This window comes from Heliangelus exortis, chromosome 2 (assembly GCF_036169615.1).
Source record: "Heliangelus exortis chromosome 2, bHelExo1.hap1, whole genome shotgun sequence".
Taxonomy (NCBI): domain Eukaryota; kingdom Metazoa; phylum Chordata; class Aves; order Apodiformes; family Trochilidae; genus Heliangelus; species Heliangelus exortis.
In genome coordinates, this window is record NC_092423.1 from 85,291,148 (window position 1) to 85,309,537 (window position 18,390).

The window sequence follows — 18,390 nt, forward strand, 5'->3', positions numbered from 1 at the left end:
CTGCATCTTAAAATGCTATGGTCACTCCCTGCTCTTTGATCCAATAGATCTGCTTCCTGACAGGGTGTTGAAATAGGTAACAAGCATGCATCACTACCTGAACCTTTTCAGTTCCTGCAGAGTAGAAGAAACATAAAAAAAAAATAAAAATACTCTAATGGCTCATTATAATGCATTTATTGCATTAAAGTTCAATTAGCAAATGTAAATTAAGTTTTACACCAAGATGGGATGGGAGTTGAGAGTACAAATTTTTCGGTTAAACAGAGATGCCAGCAAATCCAGTCTTCATGGGGAAATCCTTTTTTCTTTGCTTTTTCTTAACAGACTCAGGCAGTCATGTTCTTCAGGAATAGAAATGAACGTCACCTCTTTGATTTGAGTAAAGCTATAAATAATGATTTATGTAAGCTGAGGATTTGATCCATACTGTAGAAAACCTTTCCTTTGCAATTCTGTGTTTCACTCTTTGTTATTAAAAACTAAACATATCAGAAATAAAATCTAAAAAACCTTAACAAAAAAAGCCCCAAAACAACAAAACACCAACAAAAAAACAACAGCAAACCCACAATGCAATAAAGATTTCTAACTCATCTGTAACCACAGCATGAACACTTATTAAGAGGGACATTACCATAAACATCAGAAAACTGTCTCTGAGGTGATAGTTGAGGGAGAATGCATGATCTTCACAAGACACACCCCTCAGGCTCTGTAAACTTTATTCCACAACAGATTTCAAGCAGTGACTGCAGTCTTAACAGCTGGTATTGTTTACAATTTGAAATTATATTTGTTTTTAGATTAGATGCCAACTTAAGTGTAACTTGCACTGATGCATTGTGGTTTAGGCATTTTTAATAGACATTGATAAGTAGAGCACCTCAGGGTCCTATACTAACAGCAATTCTCCAACAGTCCCTTTAGGTGTATTTTTGCTATTAGTAATTCTCCCAGGGTGAAGAATTTCTCAAGCAGAGGAATGCTTTTGTGTTGATGTAGAAAACATGCATGGTGTCTGAAAGTATACATCTGTATGGTAAATATTGATAGTCTTCGGTGCTCTCTTGTAGAGGAAAATATGAGCTTCTAACTTCTAGGAGAGAACTTGTAACTTTTGCTGCTGCACTAACACCCATGATTTTGTGCACTGAAGCTTGAGTCCCCTCCAAAAGATCCCAGTTACCCACAGTTCTTGGTCACTCGATGTACAGTCAGCACAGCCCAAAGCTATAAACTGTCCTTGATACCAAAATGCTTACTACAGAGGTGGACATGAAGCAGAAGAGACAGACAATGCTGCAACAGCAAGTTAATGATGTTTTTTAACCACAATAACCACTCAAAACTATGAAATAACTCACTAACAAAGCCACAAGGTGTCAGCACTGACCTACGTGGTTAGAAAATCGGTCTGCCTGCTCGAGGCACGTTTGGGATTTATTTTAACCCGTGTTACTCAACATTCAGCTGAGGTTAATCTCCCTTCATTAATTCACCTCAGCTTAATAAAAAAGTAATATACTTTTCAGATGAATGAAAAATACTTTACTATGTAAACAACTATAGTTTCCATAATAGCAGGACAAAAGGAAAAAAAAAAATCCTTAAAGTTCATCATTAAGATACAAACTTTGTATCTCAGTCAATAGCACATACCTTTGCCTTTTGGGCTAAAGAAGGAAATCTTTTATATGTATCAACTGCCAAGATGAAATGTTTCCAAATTAAACATTCATTTACAAAACAGTGGTAAAAGGAAAGTGACAACCAGCTCTTGGAAACACCAGCTCTGGTTGTACCCTATGACTATGTCTGTGACAGACTTAATTGCAAAGAAAACTTTGTTCAGTGTCTCAGTTGCAGTATTTGATATATTATCAGCAGTGTTATACTTGAAACTTGAGTGACTCAGGTAGAAGACCATGAACTGTTCAGTTCACAAGCAGAATGAAATGCTCAGTGCTATGGCAGAGCAGTCAACAGCACCAACACAAAACATTCACTCAGTGGGCCAGCATGCAAAGCACAGCACCAGTAAGACCTTGCTATGAACAAAACCCAGAGCAGTGTCCTGCAGGGTTATCCCACATGGCAGCTGCATGCATGGAAGAAGAGTGGAATATACAGGTCTGAGTAACAGGAGGATATTTTAGCCTCATCAGTTTTGTGACAAAATGCCTTACCACTCTGTCAGATGTTATGCAGCACAGGACAAATTTAGGACCCTCGACTGAGTGTATTTAAGGCCTCTGTTAATCGTGATCATTTAGATAGTGTGCAAGTAGCTGACACTCACGAGACTCATCCTTTCTTGCAGCTACCCTTGCAGTCTTGCAGCTATAGGGTAACAAAACTAGAAACACACGAAATGGAGCACAAAGTGCAAAGGCAATTAATTTCTTGGTGCCTTGAGCCAGCTCTTAGCTGTTTGAGCTAAAACATCTACTCAAACCTGAGAGTTCTCAGAAATTGAAGCATCCCTGTTTGAGAGACTTCTCCAGCTGCTTTTGCTTGCTGTATGTGAGTTCCTCCTCTCTGTTCCCCATCTCCAATATAATTTCATCATCTTTTCTCCATAGTCTGTTCTGACATCTTCAGGAGCTGCTCTGTCTGGCCAAATAATAGGGCAGTGACTACAGTAGCTAAAGAACACCCAAATTTGCAATATTGGCAGCCTAATTATAGTTGCATTAAATAAGTTGCAAAAACAGAGCATAGAGGTCACCACCAGGGACTCTACATTCAGCTTACTTACAGGAAATGACAATTGGATGAATACTCTGTTAAAATACAGATGAATACATTTAATTGCAGCTTTGCTGTGAATCTGATGATGGGGGGAAAAATAGTCCCCCACATCTGTTACTTTGCTACTATGACCAGCCTCACTTAGGCAGAATTACTCAGGGTAACAAATTCTGACCCATGGCACAGAAAGGAATTGTTAAGCCAGGGCAGCAGCAAACTTCTCCAGCCCCAGAGACCTCTCCTCTCCCCCCTTTATAAATGTCATACCACACATTTCCTTAGACTAAAAAGGCATTTATTATAACAGGTTTATAAATATTGTCATCTGTCACTGTCAAATAGCTGACAAGGCTCACTTGAACACCAACACTTAGTATAAAACAAATGTTACAAAGCAGTATTTTAGGGCATGCACTGATTGTAAAGCAGTCCTGTAGGTCACCATAATTCCATTATGTATTCATTAAGTATTATCCTTCTGAAAAGACTAGTGTACAAATACAGAGAAATTTGATAATTGCTTCAGGACTACAAAACCCCAGTTCTGCACTCCTCCCAGACCAAATGCTCATTGACTCCACATGGATGCTGGATACTAGCATACAGAACAGAGCCTAGCATAAAGAACGTAGAACACCACTCAGCACTACAGTTACAGGTTGCTTATTTCACCTATGATTAGTCTTAAGAAGGCTGAACAAAGCCAAAAGATAAAGGTGACATTTCAGGTTCAACCATTACACTTCATGTAACACAAAACAAAGTGGCAAGAGTTAACATAGTTACAACAGCCTGCTTATTGGCAAAGAGGTTAAAGCAAACCAGATGTCAGAGTATATTAATCAGAAATACCAAGGCATACCAGTTCTCTTTTCCAACCTAAACAGAACTCATGATGCTTCAAATACACTAACAAAATATATCTGCCTAATGAAAAGCTGGGGACATCATGTACAAATATCAAAGTCCCACAATTACATATTTCTAGTGAGTTAATAGGTTTGGAATTTCAGCTCTCGCTACGTCTGTCAAGACTTGAATGATGTTTCCAGCTTTAGAAAAAAATTGTTGTGGTAATTTCTTTTTATTTCCATTTTTTAATCACTGGCTTCATATCATGCACTCTGAAAAAATTAAAAAGAAATCATATCTTAACATGTGAGCAGTCCAGTATTTGAGAACCAGATATCCAATTTTGTACTTAAATAATAGGATTTTCCCCCTCTACATTTAAATATGGCATCTGTGCTTCCCTTCCTACTAGCCTAATACTCTATACGGCAGTGTTTACTTGACTTATTGAACTTTCCCTTATTTTATCTGGTTTGGAAAAAAAAATAATGCTGTAAAAATAACAGTGTAAGACTAATTTTGTTACCAAAAAAGGTGACACAAATTTATTGTATAAAAACTGCAAACATAATACTCTAGCAGGGAACATCTCGGGTTTCTATGTATTCTGGATGACTTTGTCCTCCCTAAAATAAGGTCAGGGAACATACAGGATTTGGGGGTTTGTCTTCTTTTATCACCAAAGCAGAGTCTTCCCTTTTGCTTTCAACTCTCATGTAAATCTGGGACTGAACACACACAAAAATACCTAGCAAATTTACATTGCTTAAATATTAATTCTGAGAAGAGTATTTTCCATTAAGCTTTGCTAATCACTGTTGTGAACAATCAGCAAGAATATTTTCATTCCTTGGCACACAACCTAAGAGAATTGTTCCATTGTTCAGTCTTCTACTAATAAGCATGTTATGAAATGGAACAGAATGATGTCAGGCTAAATTAGGCAACACATTGCAATCACTATTTGCCATAAAATGTTCACTGCCCTGAGTAGGCATTGGAGCCACAAAAGATTTGCAGCTGCTTGGCACTTTTGAAAAATTCACTTGCTTCTTGAAGTATGTAAACATGAATTTTTGTAAGTATTTCTGTAAGAAGCAGCTCAGAAAAGTACTGCTACCAGGTAATTCTTTGACACAAGACCTTGATAGAAAGTTTCTTAGGAGTGCCATATAAAAGTTCACCTTGTAAGGACATTCCTAAATAGACACTAATGGCTGATCAAAACTAACCTATACAGAGCAGCAGCTGTTCTAAAATATGGGCTGTGAAGTCCTGCACATGTTCCAGCCTCACGCTGGTTTGAAGGAACATTCTTACTTAGATAGGAAAAGCAGAATTAGGGCAAAAGCAACAGTTGTGAATTACTTTGAAGCTATGCCAGGGAAGTTCAGGTTGGATATTAGGAAAAGATTCTGGTTGCAGGACCACGTCTATCAGAGTTCAGGAAGCATCTGGATGATGCTCTTAGTCATATGGTTTAGTTTCAGGTGGTCCTGAGAGGAGCAGATCTCAGTGATCCTCATGGGTCCCTTCCAACTTGAGATATTCCATGAGTGCAATTTAATCTATTTTGCAATCCAAGTAAAAATTCTGCCCCTTTCCTTATGGCAGATAAATTGCTATTGCCAATTCAGATCAGATTTTCAAAGAAAATGTCTTTCCAGTCTGCCTTTTCACACCTATCAGCTCCACAAGCTGCACACATCCTCCTTGACATTTCAAAATTATACTGTTTTGCCTCACTATCCAAGCCCAAATTAGATAAGTTAATAACCAAGTTCAAGCATACAAATTTTTACCAATTCCAGTGTAAAAAAAAAAAAAAGTTACGTAAGTCATTATTTCATACTAATAAAACATTTAGAAAATGAAGGTTTACATATATTTTACTCTGTACCTGAAAAGTCAGAAGCCCTCAACATATAAATTGCACAGACATAACTAGATTAAAAAAGTGTGAGAAGTTGATGCACAGTCACTAAATTATTTTCTTTTGATTAATTTTTTTTACTCAGGAAACGGGAAAATTTCTTTTAAAGCCTTCCAATTAAATCCATATCTGCACTGAGCAGATTGTGGGAGATCTGCATTAACACACTGCATGAAATTTTAATTAGGGAACAACATACAATGAAAGCTGTTATGAAAAGACATAGGTAGAGTCTCCACCTTCTGATATCCCAGCTGCTGAAGCAGGAGGCTGTCAAATGGCCAGCAGGTAGGTACATCACTGCAGCTGAATGCCACTTCTGTCCACAGCATCTTGGCAGGTTTTCATACCTCTGAAGCAAGATCAAGCCTCCTGCTCTTACCTGGCAGTTTGATGGCAACAGACATCTTGAGGCATACTTTGAACTTGTGCTCACACCAGCCCTTACACAGCTAGGGCCTGTATAAAAGTTACACTTGCATTTAAGTCAGACTCTGTTCCTTTTATTCACATCGAGTAGTAACTTCCTTGTGATTAAAGAGTGCCAGATGTACTCTGCCACATGTAAACTCAGGCAAAACCAGGCACTATACCAAAACCATTAACCCTTCCTTGTCATTCAGCCTTACTACCAATTTCTTTACTCCTCTGTCTCAACCTGTTTGTTGTTACCTAGACCTCACTGTGCAGCATTCAAGCTTTGCCAGTTCATTACATGTTGTTTCAGGGATGAAACAGGGGATGCCAATTCATGCAAGTTATGCACATACACAGCTCCATGAAACACCACAAGAACTGTACCATCTAAGCCTGTTCCATGTCTATCCTAAACCTAAGGTTCTATACAAAGTCACACTTTCTATAAAATATTAGCTCTCTCACAATAGTTCTCTCTGAAGTGGCATTAGACCTTTTTGAATTATGTGAAATATGTTTCCTTCTCCTACAGATATTACCCAATATTTTTCTTTGGGGAAAATATTTGGAAATGTTAAAAAAAAAAAAAAAAGGGGGAAGGGGGAGAGGAGGAGGGCAGGGGTGCACCTGCTCACATATCAGTGCAGCAAATCAACAAAACCAGTCAGAAATTTAAACACTAATTAATTTTAAGAAGTTTGCGTGTAAGTACAACATTGTGCAAACTTCAAGCGGCCCCAGAAGAGATCAGAAAGACCCAGAGACTGTTCTCTCAAAGGAGAATAATTTGCTTCTTTGTACATGGGATGCACAAAACAGTTGGGAAAGTAAGGATAAGACAGACATCTTCCTTTAAATTTTTAGCAGTCATTTGCATACAGAAAAGTGGAGTATCATCAATGACACAGATTTTTAATTGTGACCTGAATAATCATGAAGACAGCTGTCAGCCCTCCTTACCCACAAACTCCTCCTCACAGCTGGGCTAAAACTTCTCAGAATCATCTCGCTAAATAGCATAAGGCATCTGAGGAAACAGGGACAGGACACAGGGTAGTGACAAGCAGCATGGTACTGTCCAGGGGAAGATGAGATATTAACACTCACAGTAAAATTACTATCCACAGTTTGCCAAAACAAAATACACCTGTTTGAAGGTTTGTGGTAGGATGGGTCATACTGTTTGCTATTTTCATTAATGTACACCATGCTCCTGTCATTCTCGAATCCCTGAAGACTGGAAAAGTCAGTGCCAAGCACAGCTGTGACAGCATTTAACCCAAAGTTGGGTTTCTCAGGTTAGCAAGATCACGAGAATGTGTAAAAAATTCTAGATAAGATGTACAGAATGAGCAGAGGGTGATAACATGGTCAATGTAACAAGTAACAGTAACATCTGGATTTTGTTCTGCACGGAGAGCCCAAATGCATGAATATCAATTAATACCTTACAGTCTTTGCCAGTCCTATCTTTCTAATTAGCAATCAAAGTTAAATTTCCAAAGGACACAATACTCTAGACATACACTTTCTAACCACCATACCTTTGTATGAGGTCACTCTGCAGCAAGTAATTCTTAAAATAAAAGCACTTTGGAAAAATGTTCTTTAAGAGCTGCTTGCTAGTAGTCACCATAAAGAACCTAAAAATTACTAGATTTGGGGAAGGAAATATCTGCCTCCTTTTCCAAAGCAGATTTTTTCCTCTAGTTTGTGTTGGTACCTGTTTTTTAGAAAAACTAAAAAAAAACCCCCAACCTATTTGAAATGCCATAAACACCTGAAATTACTTTGAAAAAAAATTACTTTGCAGTAACTTTGTATAACAGGGATTAGTCTTGCTTATCAATACCAAAAAGAAAAAAACAAACAACGAAGCACACAAAAAACAAAATATCTTCCATGACAAGTTACTATGTCCACTCAAATGTAAAGGCTTACCAAGTTAAACACCACTTGAGTTAAAGCCTTTTCATTTCTTCTGTGTTCTTTTTCATCTTACATTTCTTCCTGATTAGCAATTTTTATACACTGTACCTTCTTTGTTTGTCAACTTCAATCTCATATTCCTGCTGTTACCCACTCAGAAGAGCTGCTCTCTGACGAACTCAATACTAAAATGCTAAACAATAGCTCTTTGCTCTCCTGTTCTTTGCTGGCCTTTTATTTCCTCCCATTTGATTAAAAATACTTAATTAGTGCTAATTAAGTACTTTGAAGCCTGGGTGAAAGTTTTTACACAAGTGCACACTTCTGCTAATACTTCAACAAGAGAAAAATACAATGACAAAACCACCAAACAGCACACTGACAAACTGGAAAAAGGAAAAGGAAAAAAAAAAAGTGTTTTTCATCCTCTTTGAAAACATGGGTAGGGCTATAGACTGAAACACTTTATTCTTTGCAGCAGACATATCCTTAAGCAGCTCTGCCTCTGCTCTGAATGTGATGTTGTTTTAGAGCCTGAGCTTTAAACTATATCTGACTCCATGTAAGCAGAAAGCAGCTCTACAGGTGTTATCTTTATTATACTCCTGTGCCTGGGTCCAGCCAGACTATCCTAAATCCAGAAGTGTATTAAAAAAGAAATGAGGAGCCAAAATGGGTTACTATCCTACTTCAGTACCTTTCAATTATTAGATTAGCCCTTCAGGGGGTAATCAGGTAAATATATGAAACTAATACAAGGCCAGAAACTAAAGAAACCCTGAGGCTACTTTAAATAGCTGTGATCTCTGAGAAGGGACTGCACTACCTCAGCTGCCTACAAATTAGCACAAAGAATTTTCCCTAATGATTTCTTCACTGAACCTTGTTGCAGAATATAAAACTCATTATCCAAGGCTTCAGCTCTTTGCTTCAGCCAATCTTAAGGCTAAATTTTACAGCCATTATGGACCAAAGCAGACCTTCTTTCTCAGGTGGTCTATACCATGTATTTCATTAGATGATGAGTAAGTTATCCAGTTAATTTATACTAAATAAAACTACTGTATGCAGTTCTAAAGTTTGCTCCATTCCGAATTTCTCTTCAGCCTCCTGAACTCTTAAGTGAATAAATTCTTAAAGAAGTGTATGGAAATGTATATTACTAAGCAATCTTTCAATTGAAATAAAGATAGTGTTTATGATGGAGATAACTTAATCTTCAAACCTAATTCATATACTTTAGGCATAGATTTGAAGAATGCTGAGCCTAAAAATGAGTCTACAAACTTCAGACTGTGAATAATAATGCAAACCCACCAAAGCTAGTTAATCTTTTTACTCTGTGCAGCAATGAAAATAGAAATTAGGTCCATCACATACTTTACCAGATATTACAGAGTCCTCAAGTGTACCACATTAGATAGAACTTTGGCACAATCCAAATTTTAATTCTATGTAAATAGAATCTTAGTGCAAGTTGTGAAATGAAAGAGCAACTTTACCTAAGCACATTTGACTACTACATGTACATTTCCTATTATATGAATAACAAATTCTCTACAAGAAATCTATGTTTTTCATAATATTCTGTGGCTCATAAAACCCTTTCGATACTTTCTGTTTTGGTAATATTTAGCACTTACCTTTTTTCATATTTTTTTTAATTAAAAAAAATCTAAGGTATTTCCTCTTTAGCTCATCTTTTTTTTCACAGTAACTACATTTTAACAATGGTTTGATGAAACTAAAGATACTGGTTTTCTTATTTATCCCTCTCTTTCCTTATATAAAAAAAATCTCAATTATATTTCCATTTCTTTATAAGCTAGTACCAGCTGCCCATATTAATCTTTAATAAGATCAGGATATACAGTCATACAACACAGAAAACCAGACTACTTTGTAGTACTACACAACTGCTTAAAAACATATTTACGTGTTGGCAATATTAATGTTTTTTCACAAAAAGAGCAAAATCAATTTAATCCATTGTGAGGGCATCCAATGGCTTGTTAAGAACTTCTATATTCTCTATGGTGTACACGTGTTTTTCTTATGAATGGAGAATTTACAGTACTGTATTCTCCCTTCCCCTTGCTTAAATAACTTTGTACCATAAAACATAAAAGAAGTAGCCATTTCTGTCAAGAAGGCTGTTGAAACATTATTTTTACAAAGACATTCATCACCTCTTTTCCGTGGAAAAAAAAAATCATGTTAATGATTGATTATGCAAGCCTAGTTTTGGCAAGTATCAGAGGAAGCAAACCCTGAAAACCACGAAAAAATCTGGGAGAATTGACCATTACTGAGGGGCAGGTGTTATGCTGCAATGTTGGTATCCTGACTTTAAGTTCAGAAATTGCACTTGGAGTTGTGCGATCTGCACCAGAACTACCAAACAGCATGATGTTTTTGCAAATTTGCTTTTTGGGAGCAATTTGAAAGGCAATTTGTTATTTGATAAGATGTCCACCACTGATTTTGCCTAGACACACATACAGACACTCCTCCCATACACACACATGCACACTGATTTTACAAGTCTCCTTTAAGTGAGCAGTCACAGCACGGAAAACATTCTTCTGTTTTTCACTGATTATTCCTAAATGATTTGTCATCACTCTGCCACTCAAAGGAGATGGTTATTTTGTTCTTCTGAGAATCTAACTATGATCAAAAGCAGCTAGATGATGATGGCAGTGTGATATAAATTCAAATAGAAAAATGCATTGTCCATCTGTATAGCAGTCCATCCTGAGAAAATTCCACTGACAAATTCTTGCTATTTTCCACCGGTCATGGGGTTCCCATCAATAAATAGAAGGTCAGTGCAACAATGAGAAGCAAGCAGAATGGAGAAGAGAAGGTCTGATAGGCAGCTGATGGCATGAAAATATCTTCATACTTGTAAATACTGACAACACGCTCTGATACAGGTGGTGAGTCTATATCATGACGAGTTATAGAACCTTTAATAGGTAAGGGCAGAAATAAATAACATCAGATGCATTTTTTATATAGCTTTAGCAAAGAATCAGGTAGAAAGCCAAGTAATTTTCAAATCTACTGGAGCATGCAATATTACACTGCCACTGAATAGGATAATTTCTTTGCTTTCTAAATAAAATAAATTGAATTCAAGCAAACAACGAACATCCTTCAAAGGAAATCAGAACTTTGTGTTATGAATTATCCTTAACTAAATTTATCTTTTGGGAGTGGGAATAATAACTATGTAGCAAAAAACCCCACAACAGGTAGGACTATTATTTGTTGGGTTTTTGTTCATGCCTGTTTTAATCCTCCTGCTACCAGAACTTTAGGTCGTTTAAAAAAAAGGAGGTCCAACAAGAATACCATAATTGAAAGACATTTATCAGTTTGGGCACCCCAGTTCTGTCAGAAGCATGGAAATCAACTTACCCTGAATCGCTGGACCCCAAGCAAACAGATAGTACCAACTCAAGTGCAGATCTACGATGGTTTCCTCTCGGGGGACATAAACAGGACGCTTGAATCGACACGTTACACGATTGTTTTCAAAAACCCCTTCTTCATCTCTAGCAGGATTTCTCTGGATTTCTTTAGCCCACTGACCGACATTATAGAAGTGCTGTATCCTGACTCTTCCATTATCATCATGAACACAAGCCATGACATCATCTCCTCCCTACAACATGGGAAAAATATATTGGTAGAAAGAGAACAAAAGTCTCACAAAGCATTTCCTCATTTATGTATATAATTTTAATGGAATGGGCTGCCCTGGGAAGTGGTGGATTCTCCATCCCTGGAGATATTTAAAGAGACTGGATGTGGCACTCAGTACCATGGTCTGGTAACTGCAGCGGTAGTGGATCAAGGGTTGGACTTCATGATCTCAAAGGTCCCTTCCAACCCAGACGATTCTATGATTTTATGATTATTAAAAACTAACCAAGACCTGGGGCTCTCATTCCTTCTAAGTTACATATACTAAATTTTTGTTTCCCTAACCATGTGTCTTCAATCAGATAAAGTGGATAGTAATATTTACTTACCCTATCTTGAATTCTCATTTGGATCTTTCAGAAAGTTAATTTACCTAACATATATATATTCATAAGACATTATGTCACCCTGTCATCACACCATTGATTGGTGGAAGGCTGTTTTCTATTGTAACTTGTGAAGTTCTGGGATCTTGCTTCATAAAAACTGGCGGTCTTGAACCACTGATATGTGCAAAATCCACTTCATCAAATCATGGACAGAAATCCAGCAAAATTTGGTAAGATATAGGAGATGAATCAACAAAACATGGGCAAATAATAGTGTAAATTGTGGTCTTTTTTTTCTAATCTCTTCTCACATTCAAGTAAGGGAGCATCTCTTCTGGTATCTCAAGATAAAGTGAAACATGTTCAGCATACAGTAACAGCATACAGAAGAACATCATAAGATACAAGAAAAGAGTAATCAGTATGTGCTGCTTCATGGAGTATCAACAGCTACCAAGCATTACAATCAAGCAAAGAAACAATGAACAGCAGGAAGTGTAGAAATCATTCATAGAAATATTAAAACAGTTGCTAGAAGAGTCAAGCAAGGTCACTGCCAAAGTGGTAAAGCACCCACCGTACCTTTGTTACAGCAAAAAGAGAGCAAAAGGGTGCAGTTCAGCTCCCTGAGAATATTGCTGTGTGGGTTTGTAGAAGATGCATTGAAAATGAGGGAAAAAGGGGACAACCAGGTTAAACACATAACTGAACAGTTTCTGCACCTTACCACTACTGCTGGTAACCTTTGCAGCTTCTGTCTTGAGCCTATCCTTGCTCTCCAGAACTTATTTCCCACTTTTAATTTTTATACATCTGAGTACAAATCCATCATTCATAAGTACAGAGGCAAAAATAAAGGTGTTTTCACATAGAAAAGAAGAAGGCAAGAAAAAAGCATTCTGAACTGCAATTAATAGATTGACTTTACAAAACCCTGTCTAGGCACAAAAGCCTGCAAGTAGCAAAGCAAGCTGATATTTCAGACAGAGAAATAGGTCACATGAATTTGAAAAAAAAGTCTATTGAGGACACAAAATCAGTTTTTTTCCTGAATTTCTGTAGGTATCCAGGCCACACCATTTTGATCAGTGCCTCCATGGTACAGCCCACTTCTCACAGCCAAGCTGTTTTAATCCATAGCCATTTTACCATTGCAGCCTCTGTATCCCAGGACACCAAAACATCCAGGAAGTTATAAAAAAGCATAAAGTCAGCAGAGGAACAATAAAGGAAGACACGTGCTAGCTGGTTTAGCCCATCTGACTGATAGGCATTAATTTGCATATGCAGCAAAACTGGAAGCAAAGCCTTTATACTTACTTTATTCTTCTTACTGTAGGCAGAGACCTAACATGATGCTGGGTGTATCTGGGCTGAAATGTAATGGGTGCTTTCCAAGGAACTGATGAGGTGCAGGCAGTGGGACCCTGGGATAATCAGTTATAATCAGCTTATAATCAGTTTATTATCAGTTATAAACCAGCAACACAACCTCTGATACCTTGTGGCCAAATACTTAAAGATGCTGAGATCCTTTAAAAACACTGTTGATTACTTGCACAAACAAGTATGTGAACTCCTCCCAGATTTTGGCTGAAAAATGCTCCTCATAACATCAAAAATAAACTGTGTCTTACGAATTGTTCTTTATGACACAAAAGACTGACAGCTTTATTGGGCTTATTTATATTGCTACATTAAAATATACACAGCAATGACTAAAAAACATCACTTGCCTTCACTTTTTCTTTCTGTTTCTTCTTTTGGGTCTAATAACACTGCTATTAAGTCAGTGTGTGTCTTGTCACTGACTTCTGCAGGTCCTAGCCTAGGACCTCTAAATTCTGCATTTTTTTCAGACTACTGCTTACAACTACACAAGAAACACTCCTGTCCTATGATTTGTGGTTTATGTCATTTTGGGTATTTTTTAAAATACTCAGGAGTGTTTCTGTATATGAACACCTACACTATGAACTGCATTTTTATCCTGAACATTTTACTGCAGATCACAGACAAAACATATCTGCATCAGTCATCTGTTGATCATTTTTTTTTAAAGTCTGTACAGTATATGCTCTTCTTTTTCTCATTAACAAACAATGAAAAGGGAAGCTTTTGAATGAAACAGTAAGTACAGGGATAAGCATAAGAACAAATCCAATAAAATCTAGGAGAGCTAGAAGAATAAATCTCAACAACATTGCTGTCTAGAGCATGTATATTTAAAATAGCAGTAGTCATTTTGTCACTTGTTTGTGGCTTCTCTGGAACAAACACACAGGTATGAAAAAAAAAACCCCAAAATATTAAAATATTTCCAAAGTTTAATGGCAAAAGCTGTATCTGTATTACTGGAAGCCAGAGATGATTTACTGAAGAATAAAATTATGTGCCATTTAGTTTCTGATGTGACTTTTGTCCAAGTACTACTCCCATAAAACTTGACAGGATGTTTCCACATGAATTGGCTTATTCCTGAGGGCTTTATGAATATGAAGGGAGAACTTTGAGAAGGGAACCAAAATACTTTTGTAATTCTGAGTGAAAAACAGAAAGGGCATGTTAAGAAGGTCCTGGAGCAGGTCCAAAGGAGGGCAACTAGGCGGGTGAAAGGACTCGAGCACAGATCCTATGAGGAGAGGCTGAGGGAGCTGGGGCTGTTCAGCCTGGAGAAGAGGAGGCTCAGGGGAGACCTTATCACTCTCTATAACTTTTGATACTCTACAACTGAAAGGAGGGTGTAGCCAGGGGGGAGTCAGTCTCTTTTCCCAGGCAACTCTCAGCAACTGGGGGAGGTTTAGGTTGGACATTAGAAAGAATTTCTTTACTGAGAGGGTGATCAGACATTGGAATGGGCTGCCCTGGGAAGTGGTGGATTCTCCGTCCCTGGAGATATTTAAAAAGAGACTGGATGTGGCACTCAGTGCCATGGGCTGGTAACTGCAGTGGTAGTGGATCAAGGGTTGGACTTGATGATCTCTGAGGTCCCTTCCAACCCAGCCAATTCTATGATTCTATGAAGGACAAAGTAGTTTTCTGGGAGGCAACAGAGACAGTTTTCAGCAAGTCACTTTTCCCCCACGTGCTCTGTTTCTGACAGATCAAAAATAAACCACTTACATCCTAGCATGTAAAAGTGTGCACATTGTCAACACGAAGAGTTGCACATCTCTTACCATCTTTTTGTCTGAGGAAAATCCCACTGCCACCCAGCCATCAGTATCGGCACTCAACTCAAACTCAACATCGGCTCCTATTCTGCGGTAACTAAGAAAATAGTCGCAAGTCTCCGCATTGCATCCGGGCTTACCGTACCTACAGGGAAACATATAGGTAACTTGGCCTTGCAGTTTCCTGCTGGGGAACTTAATCATATTTCTGCAAGAAAAAAACTAAAGGAATGTATTTTTATATAAAGGTAGCAAAGCATACTACATTATGCTAAACACAAAGTACCATGAATTGTGATTATTACTCTTTTAGTGCTTAAACGTATAGTATTTAAACACTATAGCAAGCAATTAATTACACAGTATTACTCTGTTGACCTTCCTAGTCCTGATTTCAGAAGTGCTTCATGAAAATATAAGACACATGGAATAACTGCAGGTCTGTAACTAAGGTATATTCCTAAATAGCCCAGTTTCCTCAAATAAGATAGTACATACCATTATAAACTACATTATTAAATAATAAAAATTTCTTAAAATTAATATGGACATTTATATGGTCTCTAAAGCAATCGGTCAGCATCTACAAAAATATAGGTATCTGCACTCGTATCTCAGACTGACCTGAAGCATCCCTTTGTTTTTCCACAGTCATCCACTCTGATTTTTGCAAATGGATCCACAGGAGGGGCAGTAGGGAAAGGGTAACCTGTACAATGAGGATAAATAATTACTAATACAAAGAATAAAAAGTAAAAATGCCAAAGCAAAGGATTCCAACGTGATTTACTTTGTCTGTTGGTAACTGAGCTGTTCAGACAAGGGACTACTTTGTCATATACACAGTCCTTTGCTCAGGTGGCCCTGGATCCAGGTACCAAAATAACACTGATAACTGAAAACAAAAATTTCCCCAAGTTTCCTCCATTAGCCAAGAAGAGGAAAGTATGCTGGAGCATTGCTTGCTAACACTGAGAACAAAAGTTAACCAAAAGGAGCAGGAACATGAAATAGCACAGTCAGATAACAATTAGGGATCTCTCCTCAGCTATCTCTTTGTGCATTCTTAGTGCCCTCAGAAAAACCATCAAGGGAACTAAATCTGACTCCTTAGCTGTAAGTGACAGCATTAAGTATAAACGCAGGGCACCAGATTGAGAGCTGTAGGATACTGAAAGGACCTCATAATACATCCTCCACTAAGAAGTAAAATAAAACATGCATCAAGTTAAGAGGTAAAAGTATCAAAATGGGGAACTGCCTGCAGTGATGACCTGCAGCAACATCTGAGAAGAGTTGGACAATCAGAATTATGACTCCAAGCTGTCCCCTGTCTCCTATATCATAGCGCAGACACTTCTGCAGAGACCTTTTGTCTTGACCTGTAGAAGTTTATGTCTGTTGCATGAACATAGGTATTTTAATCAGATGTCATTCTGTTTAGCCAATTGAAAAACACAGTGCTAGTCTGTGAAACTAGAAAGTCTTTTGAAAGTGCACTGAATAGGAAAAAAACACTGCTGTTCGTTACAGCACCTGCAAACAAACATTAAACCTACACAACTTTAGCCACTTGGGAGCCCTGATATACTTTCCTAGATTTTTGACAGTGCTGATGGAGAGAGAAAGTATGCTGTAATTACCACTCCATTAACCATGTCAGGGACTTTGGTGAATTACCCAGCATAAACGTATAAAGTTGGCAAAATGTTCTCTGCAGCCTGTAGCAGAGCATCACCAAAAGACTGGCCAGGGGACATACTATATTCTAACTCCTCCCTTTTTGTCAAATGTATCAAACAACCGATTTTAAGCGCAGCTTAGCCACAAAATTTGAGTTTTACCATTCTGACATTTGTAATTTAAAATAAAAAAGCTATAAAACCCAGACTCAACTACTATATATCTTACTACTTAAGCATCACAGGGCATTTTGAAAACAAAAAAAAACCAAAAAACCAAAAAACAAAAAAAAAAAAAAACAACTCATATTTTAAGTCAAGTAGAGGCTTTAGCAAGAAGGCTTTTCAAGCAGGGGTTTGCACTTCGGAACGTAATCCGCCACCGGCCGGCCCCGCTCACCGGCTCTGCCTCCCGGCGCGGGCTGTCCCGGCCCGCCTGGGGGAGATGCCGGGGCCTGAGGAGAGCAAGGCGCCAGCCCTGCGGAGGGCCCGGCCGTCGGGCAGGGGGCACCGACACCTCTCCGAGGGCTCGGCCTCGGCCCCAGAGAGACAGGGCTGGAGGCCGCCCGGGCCCCGGCGGCGGGCGGAAGATGGCGGCGGGCGCTGGCCTTCGTGCTGAACCGCCACCGCCAACCGCCACCGCCAACCGCCAACCGCCACCGCCAACCGCCACCGCCAACCGCCCGACCCGGCCCGGCCCTCCCTCCCCACCTCCCTCCCCGCGCCGGGCTCGCCCCGCCGGCCGCCGCACCCTCCTCGGAGAGGTATCGCAGGTCGTAGAACTCGCTGGCGAAGGTGCTGTACGAGGAGTCGTGGTGAGGCTGCGCCGCCTCCTCGCCTTGGTCCCCGCCGCCCGCCTCCCGCCGCCCGCCGCCCTCCTCCGCCGGACTGGCGGCGGAGCCGGCCAGGAGCAGCAGCAGCAGCAGCCGCCGCCAAAAGCCGCGGCTCCGCACCGCCATGGCGGCGGCGGCGGGGCGGGGAGGCGGCGGCGCCGGCAGCGCCCGAACGCGCCTCCTGCGCTGCCGGCGGCGGAGCGAGGGAGGCGGCGGAGCTCAGCCGACTCCGGGATCGGGCGGTGCCGGAGGCACTGTGGGGGTGGCTGAAGGGACGATGCGGGAGGGTGTTTGGGGGACAAGGTGCGGGGGCGGTGTGTAAGGAGGGAAGTCTGGGGTAGCGGTGCGTAAGGGCGGTGCGCTGTCGCCCACAGCCCGTCCCGGGCAGAGCTCTGGCACTGCTGAGCCCTCCCGCCTGGACCAGGGGGTGTACCACGGCCTTTCCCACTCACCAGATCCCCGCTTCTCCCCAGCCCCAGGCCGGGAGCACACCCCAGCCAGCCGGAGCCCCTCCGGCGCTGGGACATCTCCTCCTTCAAGCCAGTGTACAATCCCTCAGGGGAGCAGAATCAGCAGTCCCTGGCCACCCCCCCGTGGCCTCGATACACCAAAACCTCCCAGCATGTGCTTCGAGAGGAGGTCGTAAATCCTCCTAGGTAATTGCTGGGCGAACTCATCTCTCTTCTTCTTTTTTACTTTTAATGACTTCTGAGACTGGACTGAAGGCACAGTGCAACTTAACACTCATTTCAGGTAAACCCCCACGCTAGAAAG

General features: G+C 39.9%; 1 protein-coding gene across 2 annotated transcripts; it reads right to left on the bottom strand.

Moving 5' to 3' along the window:
- Window positions 1–3,027: 3,027 nt before the first annotated feature.
- FRRS1L (ferric chelate reductase 1 like) lies at window positions 3,028–18,024 on the bottom strand. 2 transcript variants are annotated; one of them, XR_011724426.1, is made up of 6 exons: window positions 17,535–18,024; window positions 15,726–15,810; window positions 15,108–15,246; window positions 13,249–13,355; window positions 11,312–11,558; window positions 3,028–10,857 (listed from the first exon to the last, which is right to left on the bottom strand). XR_011724426.1 is itself a non-coding variant. In XM_071736811.1 (5 exons), the coding sequence occupies exons 1-5, from the start codon at window positions 17,740–17,742 to the stop codon at window positions 10,685–10,687; spliced, it is 852 nt and encodes a 283-aa protein (XP_071592912.1). In that variant the 5' UTR covers window positions 17,743–17,883; the 3' UTR covers window positions 3,028–10,684. The 2 variants fall into 2 exon arrangements, 1 of the variants encoding a protein (XP_071592912.1); XM_071736811.1 differs by lacking the exon at window positions 13,249–13,355 and having other exon boundaries at window positions 17,535–17,883.
- Window positions 18,025–18,390: the final 366 nt, after the last annotated feature.